The sequence below is a fragment of the Nymphalis io genome, chromosome 6 (assembly GCF_905147045.1).
Source record: "Nymphalis io chromosome 6, ilAglIoxx1.1, whole genome shotgun sequence".
In the NCBI taxonomy this organism is placed as follows: Eukaryota; Metazoa; Arthropoda; class Insecta; order Lepidoptera; family Nymphalidae; genus Nymphalis; species Nymphalis io.
The window spans coordinates 6,275,207-6,297,339 of NC_065893.1; the positions used below are offsets into that span (position 1 = coordinate 6,275,207).

At 34.8% G+C, this 22,133-nt stretch overlaps 1 protein-coding gene across 1 annotated transcript in view; it reads left to right on the forward strand.

Moving 5' to 3' along the window:
- The window catches only part of LOC126768865 (uncharacterized), a 57,327-nt gene continuing 35,194 nt past the window's right edge, over positions 1–22,133 (forward strand). Inside the window, exon 1 of the mRNA XM_050487239.1 lies at positions 1–602. Coding sequence (XP_050343196.1) covers positions 314–602 — 289 coding nt within the window. The 5' untranslated portion in view covers positions 1–313. The remainder of the gene's footprint in view (positions 603–22,133) is intronic.

Below are 22,133 nucleotides of genomic sequence, written 5' to 3' on the forward strand. Positions count from 1 at the left end.
TAGACTGATGTGATTGTGTGTCTATAAAAATGGCGGGATATCGTCGATATGAAAAGTTTGTAACAAACTTTTTTAATTTATTTTTATGAACAAAGTACTATTTTTATCATCAATTCAGCTGATAAAGTTATTATAAACAACACAATTAAGTAAAATTAGTGAAAGTTCATCGCTTAGGATGTCGGTTGATTCAAAGTGGCAGTTACCTGACATTTTTTGTGTGATGTGTTGAATGGATGACGGAATTACGTTGAATTCGCGGCTCGGGAATGGATAAATAGGCTGTTAAAGTTTTTTGGGAACTTCTTTTGAGATGCCTTTTGTGCAACGCGTGGTGGAGCCGAAGTTTCTCTCACGAACGAGTTTGCGAGATGAAGACGGAAAGCCGAGGGTCACGGATGAGGAACTTCAAGCGGTGACCAACTGCACTTTAAGTAACGCGCTACGTCAACTTGCCTCTCTAGTCCTTCTGGCTGAAGACATCTTCAGTGAACTTACGTCGCAACTTGAAGGAATAACTGAGAGGTCGAAGGTTGCGCGAACGAAGATCGAAAAAATTCACGAGCTTGTCGAAAATTATGACCCCAAGAAAGTACCAGTTCGTGAGTAATACAAAAACATATTCAACTAACTAGTATTTAACTTTTGTTTGACAACCATAAATATTCTCTAATAATAAGTAAAATTACATTGCATGAAGGTTTATGTAGAATATATTACTTATTTAATAAAAATAACGATGTATAAATAACGTTCGTTTCTTGAGTCGTACTTACGTTTCGACGCAATTATTTAAACAGTTCAAATTATTGTTTTGTGTATGAATATATTTCAAAGAACGAAAAAAGGAATGTTACTATGGCAATAATATTTTAACAAAAGTAGATACAAAAAAACTCACTATATCAACTAAACAAATCAAGATTGACATGGCGCTCGATAGGTAGTGTTATTTAGTATAAAAACGGTCATTATTACTGCAATCAACGCGATACTATATCGAATACGATACCTTTCATGTTCTGCGATTGCTTTTAAGTTGACTTTTCCCTTTATTTATATCAATATAAAATGGACATTTGGAAATCTCATTACTTCGCACTCCTTAAGCATGCCGCCTTTACAAAAAGTTCCAGCTTGATGCATTACTGAGCGCTATCTAAAAACCTGTTTGGGCGTTCGAGCGGCCTGCAATGGGAAAAAACATCCAGATTCCAATGGAGACCATAAAAACTTTTGAGATAATTTCAAGACCATTCAATGATGAAGCCGGCACCGCACACGACTTTAACCGTTTGACTATTTATACTATACTTCAAAGCAATTATTTGTGTGGATAATCGTGTCCGAGTTGTTATCTAAAACATAAACTTTATTTGCGGTGCCGTAATACCAATTACGACTATTTTCAGTTAACAGGTAGCCCTTAAGACATCATTCGTGGTTCAGAACAAATAGTTATACAGTTCAAATAGTTTATATTTTTACTTCATAACGTCGTAATATTAATTGTCTCTATTAATAAATCTGTAGAGACAACATTGAACTTGAAAAAGAGGGAGCTATTTACGTAAGATAAACAATAATCCCGAACACTTGACTAAGTAACGTATATAAATCCTCAAAATAATCATATGTAATCCCATATATTATCCCATAGTTCATAAGGAAATGATACATCGAAAAATCTCAAGAAATGGCTGTGAAAATTTGATGTGAAAACTGTGAAAATTTAATAAATTGTTGTGCTCTGCGGTCCAAATTCTTCAAATATTTTTCATAATAATCGTTTTTTTAAATCATAAATGTAAATTTATCAAGTGGCCAAAATTATCATTAAGTAGTTAATTAAAATATTACAAACAAGGTAGAATTATAATATTAACTTCGTCAACGCATGAGTTCAATGTACGATAAAGCCTTTATCAACTTTCTTTGTAACTAGGAAACGAGTTCATAGCGTAAGAATTAATTAAACGCTTGCGAAATCAGATATGCATAAATGGAATTTGAACAAAAAGTATAAACCCTGCAACCGACTAGATATAACTATTCAGTATTGTCCAGAATTTTAGTTTTTATTTACTAATTTACATTTACTTGCAATTTTGAGATACTCAGTGTTTTGGTGCGAATTTATTTGACAAAAATAAGAGATAGTGCGGGTCTGCTTTGGGTTTTTCGTGTATCTATGTATCTTTAGTCTATCCAAGAGCATATGATTGCATTTTCGCAACAACCATATTGCACACCCTATCAGAGCTTGACAATACACAGTTTTACAAATACCCACGTGTGACTGTAAGTGAAAATTAACAAAATCTTTATTTGTTACCTAAGCTTCTTAACGTCGTCGTCGTTCAAACGTCGTAATTCTTTCGGACATCAATGGAAGGAATTCAGAATAAAGTAGCAAGTATTTCTAAATTTAACAATTAAATAATATTCCTTAGATGAGAGGATATGACCGTATCATATATACTGTAGTTGTCTATGATACTTTGCTTGTAGTAAATTATAGTTCCCGTGACCCGCATTTCAGATGTCACAATCCTTGATAAGACATAAATACAAATAAAGTTGTACAATACTTGTCTGAGATTTGCTGATTATTATCATACTAATAAATGTCATTGGTAAATAATATAACAATCTACTTTTCACGTACCAGATTTAATTATAACCAGACCAATCGTTCTTGTTGAGTTACCAGCATCATCGTTTGCCTGCCCTTATGTAGATAAGGATCAGTGCAGTCTGTAAACTGGAGGGAAAGGATTTGGTAATCTTTTACAGCATCCGTGGGTTGGTTTTCTGGCACCATACTAATGGTTGAAACACTTACGTAGTCGATTGATAGGATGCACTTAACAAATATTTCCATAGTTGGATCCAACGACACCCACTAGTTGAGATGGCATGTCTCTATGCTACTCAGCCGGAACAGAATAACCAATATACAAACAGAATAACAAATATTCACATTAACTGGTGGTAGAGCTTTGTGCAAGCTCGTCTGGGTAGGTACCACCCACTTATCAAATATTCTACCGCAAAACAGCAATACTTGATATTGTTGTGTTCCGGTTTGAAGGGTGAGTGAGCCAGTGTAATTACAGGCACAAGGGACATAAAATCTTAGTTCCCAAGGTTGGTGGTGCATTGGCAATGCCAATGTCTAAGGTCGTTTGGTGACCACTTACCATCAGGAGGCCCATATGCTCGTCCGCCTTCCTATCCTATAAAAAAATAATAATAATATTAGTATTATAATAAAAATACTTTATAGGAAAATCAATCAGTTTTTAAATCATATTAGAACCGTCTATCATAATCAGATCTTCGATCAGTGATACGTGCATTTAAAGTAACGAGATAAGCAGTACAAACCATGTAGAGTTCGCAATAAAATTCTGTGCTATGCTAGTTAGTAGTTTGTTAAGCAAGATTACAGAGAACTGTTTAAATCATTCCAGTAAAAAAACTTTTAAGTGACATGATATATTTGTTTTATTATAATTCACACACTAAGACAACATAATATATTCATTTTATTTTATTTAATAATGCGTTTCGAATCTTATGTATAGTTAATAATTCATTTGTTAGTTTTTTAAAGGTTGAAAAATTTAAATTATTTTTTTTTTAATTAAACGCAACACATTATTATAAAATTGATCTTTCATCATAAGGTTACATTTATAATTAAAGGAATGGAACAATAATGTTATTTAATATAATATGATTGTTCATATTGTATTATTTTAAAGTCGACTCAGTTGACTGAATTTACGCTTCCACGTATCAATTCCAAAGTTAATTATTTATCTTATTACGTTCGCGATCGAAACCAAATGACTGATCACCTAATGCCACAGTCAACGGTGTCACATTACGCCCCCAATAGAACTTTTCCTCGTAGCGGTATAGTTTTGCAAGCTATTGAATGACTGCTGTCACTCCGTATTGAGCAAGTCTTCGTCGTGTAATCTGAACCCCAGCTTAAGTCTAACGGCTTTATGCCTACCTAAAGACTTTCATACCCAAGTAAGTTAAGTTTATAATTCCATCAGCAAAGCTCCGTCATTATTAAAGGCATAAAAATATTATTATTGAATAATATTAACTACCTTACAATTTTTTTATAACCTATATTTTATAACCTAGTTAATTTTATTCAGAGGTAAATATGAAAAGTGTAAAAACGACTTCGAGGAACTACTAAAAAGAAATGTTTAAGCTATGATTTTTGCGATCAGAACAATTAAAGTATGTTATATGAAATAATTCTAACGAAAAAATCGTAGCGAGCGATACAACGTGTACGAAAAAATTGCAATGGTTGAAATTTATACTAATAAGTTATATTATACCAATGTATATTTAAAAAAAAAGTTAACGCCTAATCAAGACGTGTCGCTAAACTTCTATAGTAATTAAGAAGTTATTCGAACATGTTATCACCGTATATTGATATTACAACAACTATGAAATAAGTAAAATTATCACATTCGACTATTTTTAGTTTAATTTTAAAAGTCACACGGGGTATTTTAATTTTCAAGTCATTTATTTCTGGATTTTGTTATCGGCCACTAGAAATACAAGAGGCAGCAAAAACTACTCTTGAGATGTTCACCCCTCTCATCCGTCATTATGAGAACCACTAAAAGGGAAGAACAGTTTTTGTTATTCAAAAATTCTAAGAATGGAGCCAGCCAGGTAGCCTTCACTAATGTAACTATTGTATTACATAACCAAATAAATTCGTTGATATTTTTTTCCTTACCTTTCACTATGTATGAGAATCTGAAATCAATATAAACGAACAATGGAATACTGATAAATTATAACATATTAAGAATAGTATAAAAATTTAACCCTATTATGATATATATTTAATTAAAGTAAATTAATCTTGAAAAATATTTTAGGAGAAAAAATATCATCGGCATAGGGACTTGTATAGGGACAACTGTCATAAATGTCGGCGTCGTTTGAATACTGTTTATATTATCAGTAGCAGTTAACATGACTAATTGCTTCAGTTAAGTTTGATTTATTTGTAATTACACCCAAGTTCTGTAAGGAGTACTTTGCTAGAACGATAATTTATTATCAAATAAGTGCTAGCTTTTACAATCGACCTCGGTTTCGTAAACATTAACATTTACTATTGGACTGGACTGTTTCCTATAAAGGACGAAAACATTATCCAATGTTGTTTTAAAATTGTAATAAAAAAGACTGGACCAGACGTTTGAGGTCACATCATGTTGATAGTCTATTTTAGGTAAATTACCCCGATATAATAAAGTGTGAAATAATAATATCCTCTACAAGTATATATATATATACTTACGTTTTAAACTTATTATATTTTGTTATCAAAAAAACGCGCGCACAACGAACAAGGTAGCATTCGCTACTCATTATACATAACATCAAACTTTTTAAGACAGTAAAATATCCTAAATATCTACGAGGTTGAACTTCGTACGTGTTTTTACTATATATTGTGTCATACTGTATTTTATTAAGTAGTTATGTTTAATACTTCATAGTTATATTAGACGTTGAACAACTTAACAATAGGTCCGCTGAGAAGTAAAGAACAATAGGCCGATTTTAATTCTGATCTATCTATGCAGCGAGGCTGTGACAATGACCTTTAAAAACCCACGCTAATTATATACTCGCGTTGAAACGACGGGACTGACTGGTTACTGGCATGTCTCAACATGCCGAACTGATTCTTGAAATACATAAAAGTCAAACTTTGTTTCAGTGAACTTGAATTTCAGTTCACGATTTTCGTGAAATCTGTTACAACTTCGACGTACTTACGATTTAAAAGCAAATTCCTTTTACCTATGGAGTTTAACTATACAACAACAACGTTGTCGTTGTAACTATAATATTGATTAAAATTTATGCCTATATGTACCAAAGATATAAAAAAAAAGTTATTAAAAGCTCGCAAAGGCGTTAAGAATCCATTTAAGTGTGCAATGGGGCTTATGATGCAATTTTTCGGCGATTCGCTGGCAATAAACTTAGCGTACCCTCCTGTTTACACCATATGGTGCAGACGCTAATGCGCTTACGTACTGTCGTTACCGATGTTCTTTGTGGGATATTTTTATTAAAAAAAAACGCCGATTACTTATAAAACACTCAAAATACTTATTATATTATATTTACTGATTAGATCAGTAAATAAATAACTTAAATTGATGTCGCGTTGAGTTTGTTTGACATTTCATACACATCAGTTTTATTTGAATTTATAATATGCAGGCAAATGTCCCACCGATGTTAGACATTATCAGTAATAGAATTATAATTATTCCCTTCACCGCCAATGCATTACTACCATAGGAATACCTCTAATTACATTTAAACGATGAGATCCCTTAAACTGAAACACAGTAATATAAATTTTTGCTCTTTGGCAGAAATATAATTGATGAGATTACACAGAAAGACTTCAATGTCATTTCTATACCTAGATTGCAGTCAAATAAATAGACATTTGTCTTATATAAATGTTTCCATTTTTTGTGCGATTTCTTTACTATAACTTTTCATTTCAATCAATGACGCATCGTAGTTTCCTTAGTGATATTGTGACTAACAAACTTGTACATGTTAGATGAAGCCACATAAAAAATGGGGTGCGTGGCAGCTGATCGGAAGTCCTGCCTTTTGTTCAGTGTCTAACCACACTTTACCGTTATGGAAGGAAGTAGAGTGATGGGGCGTTACTTAAATAATCTTGAATAGTGGAATAGATTTATCACCAGTACACAATCATTGCTCATCACTTAACCTTTGTCAGCTCATGGTATACTCTGTCCAAAAAGTATCATTAATCAATGTCTAACCGATTTTAACAACGACTTAAAAGGCTTGCACTGTACAGGTTTCCGCTTCCACATACTACGATTTTATTTATTACACGACGTTGTCACGAAATATTATCATGCTCCATTGTCCCTTACGAAATTTTCGTATTTTTATTGGAACAAAAGCAGGAAAGCTCCATTATTCAGATTTTTAGGTACAATGGTCGGCGCAACGGTACACGCGCAGCGTGTGACTGTCAAAGATTACATAAGCAATTGTTCGGTGCTTTGCTTTTGTCTCTCAGAATAAACGAAAAATTGATTCAACTAGACCACTAGTGAGGTTATAGGTGGGGCCGCCTAACGTATATTAAATATTTCCTGACCCTCTTTTAACTATTTCCGTAGATGTCTGTACAAGGTATGTTTTTGTTAAAAGTCAATTATTTCGTTTCTTAAAAAAAGACGGATGTATCTTGAAATAAACTTAACATGTTTTTAAATCCCATCGTGTGTTGATTTGAAACCCGAATTACATATTACATAAATATTTAAGTAAATTTTTAACAAGAGGTGACCCCAATATTTTGAAATCTTAGAACTGGGTATAAGTTACTCGTAATAAATTACATAAGATCTCTCATATCATGTTGCTTACTTCATACTCACTTGGAATGTAAGATAGAGCACGGGCGAAATTATATCCACTTAAATGATAATACACTCGAATTATGATATATAAGTGATATTGATAGATAACAACTTAACAAAACAGTATGAAATAAGTTATTTTTCGTTTGCATGCATGCATATTAAGCAGGAAATACAATATTTAACACTATTTTTTAAAGGGGATAAAATGTGGCTTATAATCATTTATATTTAAATTATATTAGGTATAAAAAGTAGCCTCCTCCTTCATTGGGGTCCAAGCTTGCTTAATACCAGATTTCACCAAATTTTGTGCAATGGCTTAGCCGGGAAAGCGTAACAGACAGGCAGACAGAATTACTTTCGCATTTATAATATTAGTATAATACAAATACGAAAGCAACACTGGATATAGCTTTTTGAAATAATTGCCTACACAAATTCTTTAAGTTTTCTCTAATTGGTCAAAGGTACCATTAAAGCACGTTATTTAGTACTAAATTGCAATTTTTTAGCTGCTGAATGCGTGCTGGAGGTCATCCAGAATGTAATGTATGTAAGACAAATTAATCAACATGACTTGACTACTGAGTAATAATACATACACTACTAATTAAGAATGTATGTATGTATTATCCTGTTTTTATACGTTATAATTAATACATTTTTATTTAAAAAATCAAGTTCCACTAAGATTTATTATTATCTAGCTAAAATATTAATGACTGTTTTTTTATATTCGTATACATTAAATCCGTTTGAATGGATGTTTTTTTTTCAACATCCTTGAGAAAATGACGTTATTAGACATGGCAATGCGATTAAAATAGACGAACAGGATATCAAACACGTACATATGAGCATTATTGTATCCTGACTTCTCAGTATAATACCAGTTTAGGGTGAAATAAATTACTAACAAAATATTCAAAGTATTCAAGATTTTATCGTTTTAAAAAAGAATATGGCTTATATAAAACTCAATCAATTGAATATGTTACATTTACATATATATATATATATATATATATATATATATATATATATTAGAAGGACATAGAAACTAAAAATGAAATAACAATAGTTCACTTATAAAAACGCTTTTCATTGTAACCATGCTGCGATGAAACGAATTAAAATTAGACGATACACTAAAGAACTTTATTACATAGCGTGACTTGACTGTCTGGATGGAAAATATGACCTTGGCATGGTAGTATAAAATAATAATGGTATATGTCTGTCCTTATTCGGTTTGCCACGAATGTGTTATCTAATCTGGCATCATTTTAAGCCAAATAAATAATAATTATACAAATTAAAAAAACGCTAACACGTTAAAAATAATATTATTGCATGACAATGAAATGTGATAGCATTGCTAGCATGTCCGTTGCACATCATATTTCACATTATTTTTTATACGATAATAATACCCTTCGTTTATCGTGAATCATTGTAAGCCCGCTAACAGCGACATAAAGATGAAAATTCCGATTGCAAATGTATGTTCTAGATAACAGTCGATGCACGTCGCAGTAATGGCGGTCGTAAATAGCATAAGTTTCGTTGTTCTTAGTGCTGAGAATTCGAGTCGTCGAAACTTACAAGGTCGCCCTTAGTATATATATTGTGTCTACTGCTACATAGTCTATTTCTTAAGGCACATTATGTCTATCAAATATGTAGTCCTTCACATACATAATACGAGAACACTTAATTTCAAGTTAAACCAGTGAATAGGTATTACTAGAAAATAATAATAATAAAATTACTTATTCACTAAAAAGACACAAAGGCAAAATTAAGGTACAAAACTATAAAAAAAGAGTTTGTGATGTTTGAAAAATATATAAAACAAGTTTCACTAATAGTGATATGATGTAGATGAAATTAAAACGTGTTTGTTATGGAATTACACTTTCTACATAAAATGTGTGTTAATCAGTAGTTATTAAAAACGCACCTGCCATGTAACATGCACCAATATAGACATTATTATTTGTGTAAATTAGATTTTTTCGAATTTATAGGTATATTTTCAAAACGTTATAACATATTTTTTGTATTTTTTCATCAAATCATCACAAACATATTCGTGTAATGCTTTGAAATAATAATTAATATGAAATTATGCTCATATGAAATATTTTACATGTTAGTATGATATTTGTCTTCGGCAATTAAGTTACATCAGCATTTCCCAGTTCAGGTAACATGATTTATTCGTTGTAGTCGCCTGACTACTGCGGTGAACGAACCCTGTCACTTGCAAGTTGCCGTTACTGGTTTCGGCAGACGATTTAAGTCCCTGCGTATTATTGGCCATTTATGGGCGTGAAACTTACCATTTCATTAAGAAAAGAAAAATATTTGGATACAGTAGTAAATATTACATGATTTAATGATCATAAGAAAAGTTTTTTTGTACAAGGTTGATGACTAAATACTTCATAAGTTTAAAGTCGTGAAACAGCTATAGGCTTATGATTTAAACGAACTTCAGAGACCTTAACGTTGACGAAATTTTATATTAAATGCATGCAATACCTTTATTAACCATAAAAAACTGTTTGATTGTCGTTAATCTTTATGCAAGCAGCTGCGGGCCAACAATCAGTGCAGCTTACACCAAATTATTAAAAGCCATAAAACGAGTCCGTACAGAAGGGTGAGCCACCCTACTATCAACCTCATGTCTATAACTTGCGTGATCTTTTTTTTTGATAGACAAGCGATAGTGATTGTTTTTTTAAACATAACTGAAATGTAAAATAAATGCAATGTCTAACATTCAATGTAGCCTCGTATGAGCAACGTACATTATACACAAAACCTGTGCTCGAATGAATTACATATGCTTAGTAGTCGTGCTTTGTAACAAAATAATATGCCAAGTTAAATTACCAGTCATGATTTTTCGTGATTTGATATTAATCTTAACTTCTCTAAGCTTGTGATCACGTGCGAAGAAAGAAAATAAAACACAATTATGTGACGAGTTATGAATATAATTAATATATTTAAACCTATTTGCGTTGATTGAGGCTACAACAAATTTAAAGATACAAGCAAAATCCTTGAAAAAGTGCAACCTCAAGTACAATAAAGCAAAATATCATTCGATACATAAATCTGATTTGCTTTCATGGACTTGAATCTACTTGTCCACTGGGCCATTTGCGAAATCCCCATCGAATAAAAATAATTAAAAACGGCCAGTATTTCTAATATACTGGGAACTATTTTAAAACCTCACCGCTTCTACACCATACATATTTATTTATTCATACATCCGTTCATACATCCATATATTTAAAACCATTTCGCCAGCGTAATACAAGATGCCATAAGACCGTTAAGAAGGCAGTCGCAAATGTCCCTGTCCCCTGGCTGCAAGCAACCGGCTTCATTGTGAATCGAGAACCGACCGTTAGCCCGCCACCTGCGCTATGCCACTGCCCACTGAACCGAAAGCGACGCGAGTCCAGACACGCGTGCTCTATAGTTTTGCGAAGTCCTATAATCCTTACCATGACGGTATTTCATTACATTATTAAAGTATAAATTTATACTTACCTAAATAACGCCAAATGTTAGCTGTTTAGGGAACTGAAATTCTATAGAAAATCACAAAATTAAGCATGTAAGTATAGTGTAATTGTAAAATAAACATCCCGCCATACATATCCTGTTCTACTATCTAATTAAAAAAATATTAGCATGTCAGTTAAAAAACAACAACCAAAAAATACAGATTCCTATCCGAAATGTTTCTGATTCTAATTAACATAATATCATCAAATCAAGTTAACAGATATTTCAATCGATTAAATTGTAAATGTATTTTATTTAAATTTACAAAAAAAGACAAGATTATAAAAGTGGTCGAGGCTTATTTTCGATGAGTTTTTTAAATTAAAATACAATATATATGTAGAAGAAATAACGTGGATCGTATATTATTTATATGGATTGTTAATATTGCGTACAATTTAGTTTTTTTTTACATCGAGAATTTCGTAATTCGTTGAAAGTATACAGATTTACAGGTATATAATTATCTAAACATATTATTATATATTATCATCATCATCATCATCATATAATATATTTTTCTTGCTTTCAGCTTAAATTTTTTAACGATTAACTTTTATGATATAATTATTGATAAAAAAATACTTATCACAAATCTAAATAAGTAGCCGGAAGCAAATAATACTCAATAACCGAAAGTTGAAAAAGGAAATATTCCGCTGTCATAATAAAATATTGATATGTTGTGTAACATTGATAGTGTAATTAAATATATGATATGCACGCGAATGCATATTATATATATAATGCGTCGGATCATTTATCGTAAGACAAACAGCTAGCAAGATAACTGATATCGATTCGTGTCGAGCAATCATTGCGACATCCGATACTCAATACTTTGTAAACCTTATTTATAACTGATTGTTTACTGTTTTTTTGCCTTTCATATATGTATTATAATATTGCTCATAATAAAATGTAAATAAAAATAAATATGCACATAATAGTCATATCATTAGTGTGTGTATAAAAATGTAGTTATCTTTTATGCAAAAATGTGCTAAGAATAATCATAATTAATGCTATTTAGATTCAACAAATTGTAATTACTCTTAATATCAACACAATACATTTTATTATTAATAATATAATAATACACGAATGCAATAAACGTTAAAAAAATCTTGGAAGAATTCACTCGAAATTAAATTTACTATCAAAATTGTATAATTAGTCACGACGATGTTATATAATTTGAATAGTTATTATTTGTTTCATAATATATTATACTGTTTCTAGCACATAATATTTCCGTCATTAGACTTCGTTTCATACGCTTAATTTAGCGCCGTACACAGCAAAGCAACCGGAGAGGAAATCTTTATGATGGATCACTTTCAAGGATGCCACAGCAAGTGTAACGACCCCCGAATATTAATCTTCTTAGTAATTTTTAAATTTGACATCCAGCTACAATCATAAGTTAATGGTAAAAAATAAGCTTGTGATTGATCACTAAAGTTTATACCACATAAGAAAATAAATAAATCTCACTCGTAGTGTATGTAAATATGCCCAATATCCATACATCGAGATCTGAAGTATCATTGAAAAAAGTGATTTTTTAATGTATTAAAAATCGTTTTGCTTCAAACATAAAGGCATTATCTTTATTAGTACTTCCTTCATTTGCATTTTATTCATTAAGACCAATATAACTGTTTATAATCCTTAATGCTCGCACTTACGAAACTGTTGAATTTATTTATTTAAATGTTAACGAAAGACCCTCGTTAAACATCAATAAAATCATAAAAGATTTTATTGAACTAGTTTTAATCGAAATAATTTTGAACGTGTATGACTTCGAATGCTATTAATATAATTATACCCAATTGAAAGTTGTGGCGACATCTTTGGCGATAGCAGAATTTGGCTAGTAATCGGTTGAATTTTTAATAAAGCGCATACAAGGGTGTTTGGTAGCCAAGTCTATGCAGCATGCAATATTCTTTTAGAAGTAGGAATTGATAGAGCTCTTAAAAGTACTTTTGGTAAAATATCGAGGGCATGGCGCTAAGCCAAACCGACTATTGTGATGGAAATAAGGTTTGATCACGTACAATGGAACGTAGGAAGGATGGAGTGGGCAGGGCGCTTACTACAATATAAACATCCCCGACTGACCACACGCATTGACTTATTGATGTATGGAATAAAAATATAATAATATGTATATTTGTAAAATTAAGGACAGACTTATATTTTTTTATTCGATTACGGCCCTATCAACTTAGTATATACGATTATTCTTAGTTTTTTGATGTTAAATAACTTCCCCCTATTTTATAGTGCTATAAATCAAATATACACTTTTTTTTTACGCAGACCTAAAAAAAATGCATTAAGCCCTATCCGCTACATTTGTTTTTATGTCTCATCGTATGCAATCGACCTAATTCATCGCATGTTTATCCCGGCCACAGACGTGGGTGTAATATTTCGAACATTCACACACATAAGCAGTGAAAGCAAACATTCAGCGTTCCATATAATGCCTTGTACGGACCGCCACTTGACACCTTAGCCTTCGATACGACTCTCATACATCACATTCTTACAATATTTACCCGCGGTAAAATACTAATGTTACTTGCAATAAAAAAAAAACAATAAAACCCTTGTATTTAAATCAATATTTATACATTTTCCGATGGATTTACCGTGCAAACAATTTGTTTTTCCAAGTCATTGAAAAAAGACCCAGCGGACTGTGGATCGCTACAATATCTTGAAAGTAAAAGTAACACCCAGTCAATTAAGTTGATGATAACTGAGAACCGATCAAGATATTGAAAGGTATTAAATTGATGAACTGACTGAAATACAAAAGGAACATTGTGTACATCATTCATCTAATATCAAATCAATATACAATCAATGAACCCCGACTCGTCTGTAGCATCATAACACGCATAAGTCAATACACAGACAAAAGCGATTGAAGAGTCAGTTTTTTTATTTGATCTTCAATGGCACGTTCTTAGTAATTTATATGTTTACTGAACGTTATAAAGAATTTAGGTGAACATAAGGTATATGTTATCAGACGTATCGTCCTACGCTAGATAAATGATTAGATAATTACGTGTAGATAATTTTCTTTCTACGGCAAGTTACATTCAAAGGAATTAATCACAATTATTCAACGTTACATACAGGTAAAATGTTCTAATCGATGTCTTTCTACTTTTGGAGTTATCGAAAAGTCTATTCCTTGTGATATATTTAATTTAATTAAAACTATAAAGTATTTATTAAAACAAAGAAAAAATATTTAATTATCATTATCATATGCAGGTTTCTTGATTTACAAATTTCAAAATAATAGTGTAGTATGACTATAACAGTAGCGAGTTTTCATGTAGCTGATGAGGACCACTTCTTTACAACAGTCACGTTCCTAACGAAGCGTAAGCTTGCCGCCAAAAAACGTTAACTATATATTATGTCATGTACGTATGCTGGTTACGTTCAAATTGTGCATAATTTAAAAAGCTTTTCTTTTTATATTTACACAAAATGTCATATAAATGTCCTTTTGCATTCGCATTCAAATTATTACCTCAAAATAATCCTCAATAATTATGACTTTTGTATAATACATTTTTAAACTGACCATTTAGTTTTTTATACAGAAAATACAAATTACAGTATACTTTTCGCTTTGTTTTAATTTTTATATTATAACAAATTTAAGCCTTCATCGGATAAATGATGTTTAAAGAAGATAAAAATAATTATTATGAGAACTAGTTTGTGAGAATGGATCGATGGATATTTGTTATTCTTTTACGCAAAAAGTACTGAACGGATTTGGATAAAATTTGGAATAGAGATAACTTATACCGTTTCTGAACACGAGCTATCTAACACCTGATTTCCTTCCCTCTAACGCAGGTGTAAGATAGTTGATTTAGACAATAATGGCACAAAATTGAAAGCAAGGTCTTACTAATAATACAACGATAGAATTCGGCTTCACAGAAGGCGCCCTTAGGACACGCGTATTATGAGCTCTTGAGCGAGCTCCCAACAACTGGCTAAGTACCTTAAAGACTCGCCGCCCACCCTGTGCCTGGTGACGCTGTCGAGGCCACTTTGGCCAACAGCAACGAGTCCATTCGAAAAAAATAATTAAATATTGGGTATAAAATGGTAGTTACTATACACATATATTTAAAAGATTTAGTTTCAGGTGCTAAATTATTTATTAATATGTCATCGGTATCGTCGTTTTCTAAAAAAGCATAAAATGAACATGGACATTACATTTATTTAAATTAATTTGATACAACAAATAAAATAATTGAAAAATGTACTATATAATTAGTGTATACCACCGCCTTATATACATTTCCCATAATCTACATTATGGGATTTGTAATGAAATTATTTTACTCTATATATATTTTTGTTCACATATTTTTTTATATTTCTCCTGGAATTCGTTTGCATTATATCACTCTTATGTTTTTTTTTATATTCGCCGGGAGGGCAAATGACTCTACTCCACCTGATGGTAAGTGGTAGTAGAGTCCAAACGCGACGATGGCCAGTACAGACGGGAAAAACGTTCTGCACTAGCCGCCTTCGCCTTACCGGCCCGCAAGATGCCTCTTCACGCCTCGTTTGAAGGAACCCGGGTTGTAAGAGGAGGGAAGCACGTGAGCTGGTAAGGAATTCCACTTTTTGGAAGTGCGACAAAGAAAGGAGTTGCCAAATTTCTTTGCTCGCGATGGAATTGATGTCACAGTTAGGCGGTAACATCGAGAACCAGCTCGCGTAGACTTAAGAAGGAAGGGGGAATCAGGAATTAGAGAGAATATTTCCTCAGAGCAGTCGTCGTGATACAGTCGATAGAAAGCGCTCAGCGCTGCTATCTCTCGACACAATTGTAAAGGTTCGAGGGTGTTTGTGACCTTTACGTCGCCAATAATGCGGACCGAACGTCGCTGCAACCGATCCAAGGCCTCCAGTAGGTACTTAGCGGAGCCATCCCAAAGGTGCGAGCAATATTCCACGCAAGACCGTACCTGTGTTTTGTACAGTAGGCACAGTTGTTGTGGCGTGAAAAAACGCCGCACCTTGTTCGGAACTCCGAGTTTCCGTGAAGCTGTTTTTATAACAGCCTCGATGTAATCCCTTGGACTAAGGTCGCAGCGAACGTCAATCCCCAGCATGGCGATTTTGCTTTGTATCACCGGAGTACCACAGAGGAAGGGAAGAGGGGAAAATGTTGACTTTTTCGCCGTGAGAGCGCATACCTGTGTTTTCTTGGCATTAAACTCAACAAGATTATCAGAGCCCCATTTGGCGATGAGCTCTAACGTCCTATCGAGTTCAATGACAAGATCCTTCCGCCTCTCCTCAATTTCCGCTCGCCCAGCCACTGCGCGTCCGTGGTATCCACCATGCACTGTACTATCGTCTGCATAGCAATGTATGTTCCCAAGAGAGAGCATATCATTGATATGCAAAAGAAAGAGTGTGGGAGATAGCACAGATACCTGGGGGACCCCAGCATTCACTACATGGAATTGTGAAGCGCAACCATCAACTAAAACACGAAGGCTACGCTTGTGTAGGAAGCTGGCAATCCAAGTGCATAGCTGAGCAGGCAGACCATATGCCGGCAGCTTGGAGAGAAGACTTCTGTGCCAGACCCTGTCGAAAGCCTAGGAGATATCGAGGCTGATAGCCAACGATTCTCCATGCTTGTCGATAACTTCACCCCAGAGGTGTGTTACGTACACTAGAAGATCACCCGTGGACCGTTTTGGTCGAAACCTGTACTGACGATCATTAATTAGACAGTGATCTTCTAGGTAATGGATCAGTTGGTTGTTTAAAATCCGTTCCATCACCTTACAAAGTACTGAGGTGATCGCTATTGGCCGATAATTTGCCGGGTCAGACCGATCCCCTTTTTGAGAACCGCTTGCACATTAGCTCTTCTCCAAGCCTCCGGCACACATCCCGAAGAGAGAGAAAGTTGGAACAGGCGCGTTAACAGGAGACAGCTCCGCTGCGCACTTCTTCAGCACTATGGCTGGTATTCCATCGGGACCGCTAGCTTTCCGTACATCAAGTGATAGTAGCTCCGCACGCACATCACGTTGCCTGATTTTGATGTCAGGCATCGTGATGTGATGGCCACATGACGGTATTGTAGGTGGCAGCGCACTACAATCATCGATGACGGAATTATCGGCAAAGAGTTTAGCCAGGAGATCAGCTTGCTCTTGCGGACTGTAAGCTAGCGATCCGTCCGGATTTCTGAGCGGTGACAGCGAAGGTTGGCAGAAATTGTTTTGCACAGACTTGGTCAGACGCCAGAAGCTACGGGAGCCCCTAGGATGCGAAACAAGGTCATGACCAATCTGTACAATGCGCTGTGCATCCGCTCGCGTGTATGCCTTTCTACAGGACTTGGAATTTTTATTGTAGTTTGCTTTCAGTGAATCAATGTTAGATACCCCGCTAATGCAGCCGTTGATCCACCTGCGATATGCCGCCTGCTTAGATGATACAGCATCGGTACATTCACGAGTGAACCAACGGTTACGCGTACCCCTACTGACGAGATCTGAGCTAGGAATGTAGTATTCCATTCCCCACCATGATCTCGTCAGCAACAGCAGCGGCATTAGCTGTCGGGTCATTCCCTCTGAAGCAACGTTCCTTCCAAGGGACCGACGCATAGTAATCGCGCATACCGTCCCAATCTGCCGACTTATAGTGCCAAACGCGACGTTTGCATACCGCTAGTGGCGGCAGCTTGGCCTGTGGCACTCTGGTAGATATAAGGCTGTGATCCGAAGAACCAAGAGGAGCTTGAACCACAATCTGATATTCCACCGGGTGAGAAGTCAGCAGAAGGTCCAGTAGAGAAGGTGCTTGCCCATCAATGTCTGGGATCCTGGTGGGCTGATCAACCAGTTGGGTCAAGTCATGTGTGAGAGCAAAAGCATGAGCAGTCCTTCCAGCATGGTCAGTTTTGAGGGATTTCAACCATGATTCATAGTGAGCATTAAAATCCCCCAAAAACACTAATTCCGCGTTAGGAAACTGCTCTTGCGCAGAATCTGCCACCCGACTAAGGTGGTCAAATAATCGGCTTGTCTCCAAGTCACCATTATGGGATCTGTAGAGGCACACGTAGACTCGACTCTGACGAACCAGGTCCACACGTACCACCAACATGGAGAAGGAGGCGTCCTCCAAGCAGCGCAGTCGGTGACAGCAAACATCCGTCCTGACGAAGAAGCATACTCCGGCTTTCGCTTTGAAGGATTCTTCAAGCGTATAGCCGGAATAATTAGGGTAGCTGGTATCGGCAGGACGGAGTATTTGTGTCTCCGTGAGAAACAACATTGCTGGCCGTGCTGTCTCGAGATGGTGGTGGACAGCGTTGAGGTTAGCGTGGAGTCCACGGATGTTAGAGAACTCGACCTCAAACAGCGAGGGTATGGTGGGGGTGTGCACCGCTGTACGACCGTTATTTCTATTTTGTTGCGCTACCATTTGAGAAAAAAAAATGGAAAAGAGACGTGAAGCGAGCGACGTATTGCCACGATAGGGTTAGGCAAAGTGTGGAGGCGTGTTTCCCCAAGTGGTTGCCAAAAGGAAAAATACACTGACCCGCCGGACGGAAGGACTCCCGAACCCCCCCGGAAGTGGCCGCCAGGACCCCACCTTCCGGTCACCAACCGGCACGACGGTCCACCCCGAGATTATGCCAGCCTCACGAGCTGGTTAGGCACGCTCGGGCCCCTGTACTATGCCACGGGCGGCCAGCGGAACAGCCGTTTCTTCGGGTCTCCCTGTCCGGCAGGTCAATACAGTTTCCCCCGGCATTGGTTCAACAGCCGTCTCCATTGGACCAACACCCATCGCGGCAATACTCGCTCGGGCACTGGCTGTACGCTGGCTGACCTCGTAACGCGGCTACAAGTCACTTCACGAGTTTTTCACCATGCGTACGGTGGTAACAAGCCAGGCGGATGTTTAACATCCTACCACCAGATGAGCAGATGGTCGCTCAGATATTCCTTAGTCGCCTCTTACGACACCCATGGGAACGAGAGGGGCAGTGAAATGTATTATATCTCCGTCACTACACGGATAAAAAATGTAAGTCATTAGTATCAACTTCGTTCATTGAAGTACAAAACCAGTCGCATTCTTTAAAATTTCGTAACGTTCACTAGGTGGATTACAGTTAGACGAGTGGGCGATTTCCGAGGTATTCATTCATTAAAAATCTCGACACTACATCAAATTTTTAAATACGACATATATTTTTGAAGTTACTTAATACTTTCTTTTAAGTCTCGATAAATAAAAAATATCACATCATAAACAAACCAATATTTGCAAATTATACTACGAAAACATGACGAACGCTTCTATGAATTAATAACTATGAAATTGTTTGATAGCCATTTTTATTTTACAACTCTAAGCGAAGCGTTGTGGTCCTTATCTCTTTAGCTTTAACGTTTTCATTTATTTACCTATTTTAAAAAGTAGTATTTTAAAAAATCCATGTTTTAACGCGTGGTATTTTTCACCAACACCAATGAAGATTACAAATAACCTATATTGGCTGTGCACTATTATTCCCTCATCAATTAAATTAAATTGAAACGACATAAAAGGTGCATTAAAATGCAATACATACATTTGTAATAAATTTTAATAAAAAAAAAACTTTTTACTTGAACAATTAATTTCAATAACAAATATTGAATGTAGAAATAGTGATTTTAAAACTGATAAGTTTAATGTAATGTAAATATAAAATGTATTGTTCACTTTGAAATAAGTAGGAATAATAGATTTGGGAACTTATTTTTTTAAACATGCATCACCCTCTGTTAACAAAAATAGCCATCTCCACGTCATGTTGTTAAAGGTAATCAAACTACATGACATTATGCGTGCGAGGTGCGAAGTGAAGAGAGACACACTTCTCGCCCTTCATTATTTTATTTCACGCTGTAACCTATAAACGTAACAACAAATACGTCTACACTTACTAATGGTGTGTCCTAAACATGAACACGAGGCATGCGGCTTGCCTTGCAACATATTCACACTTGATTTTACGTTACATATAAACCAATTATGTATTATTATTAGCTATTGATGTAATCTTCGTACAAGATAATATATTGTAATGTAGTATGCGTTATCAATATTAACCTGAATGTTGTCATTATATCAAAGTTATATGTAGTCGATCTTGTAGATCGAGTCAAAATGACCTAGAGGCACATTTAAGATTATATGTATTAGACTGTGCTAATGTAGTGTAGTCAGCCTGATTGGATTTCGGCCTCGACAAAATCTCAAGTACTAGTCGATTTCAAAGGATATATTATTGTACAAGTGTGTGCTCAAACACACATAGATGCACCCTTACTCTCATAATCGGTTGCCGAGCCGAAATTCGAAGTCAGAACCTCAGGATATGCAGCCTATGTCACATACGTTCCTAAAGTATTCACCAGATTGATTTGAAACATTGTTGACATTTGCGTAAAGGTTGCTGCTATACCAATGGTATGCTAGCAATAGAACAATTGCTTACAAAAAATAGCTGGTGTATAACAAACTAGTGTTCGTCCGCGGCTTCGCCGCATATTAGGTAATGGGGGATGGTGTTGGTATTGGGGGAGGGTTTGTTGTAAAAAAGTAGCATATGTCCAGCCTCAAGATTCAAGCTTGCTTCATCCTAAATTTTATCAAAATCGGTTCAGTGTTCTAGCCGTGAAAGCGTAATTTGGCATATATAATATAAGTACAGATGTAGATTATTACGAAGTAAAATTTAATTTTTTCTCAAGTCAGGTATAGTGAAACCTGTAAATAGCCAACGAGCTAGAATAATCACAAAAAATATTATTAACGGATACTGACCTTACAAGCCAGTTTAGGCTCATCAGTTTGCTGTCAGTTTCATCAGAGTTATCTATGGGATTGTCGAAATATCTCCAATATTGGCGTTATACTTAAAATTTAAATGATCGAATGAGGAACTGTGTCTGTCAAAGGGAGTACTAATTGCCTCATCTTGCATCGGTGCAACTAAAAATAGATTTTTCCACATTTTAGCAAAATTATTGATTACTTCTTGAGCCTACAAAGTCGCGATCATTAAACTATAGTCGATAACTAAACTATGTATTTTAATAGTGAGCACTGCACACCCTCCGATAAAATATAATACACATAACTAGTTTATTTGCTGAAATATATTCCTACATATCTTATCCGAAAACTATAGAACATCTGTTAATTATCTTATTGTATTGTATACGTGCTTAGATTAAAATTTAAAATTATTATTGTTTCACAAACTCTACCTTTTGTGATATATGATACGCTTTCAGAATGATGCTTTTCTTTTACAATGCTAACGGATTTAAGAAACTGGAATCATTCAGGTTTTACGACCACCTCTGATTCATACTCTTGTGGAATATTAAACCATCAAAGAGACCATTAAATTTCTATTGTAATTATACACACGTTTAAATTGTTATTATTCTTTTCTTTCAAGGTAAAAATTTCGTAGTCCATATAATGTTTTAATACATACAATACAATTATTTGCGTTTAATAAACCAGTATAAATATAATTGGTGACGTTTATTACTATTATTACCCATACCTATTGTGGTAACATTTTGTTAATAAATAACTTCACAGGCGTCGAATTTCAACCAGTGCAGCTGGCCAACCGCCATGTATGTAGCTATCTTAGCACGGTCGTCAACCTCGCGAATCCTAGAATAAACAGCACATTAGGATATTACAACCCTATAACTCTTCCACACTTCTTCCCACTTCGGTAAGAGTACTAAAATAATGTCTTATGAAGACTAATAACACGACTATATTCAATCTCCCTTGAGTATTACTTAGGTAAATTTATTTGTTTTTCTCACACAATGCTGGCCATTATGTTTACAAGATATATGTCGATAGCGCATTATAACGTAATTGATTCATTCAATTATTGAA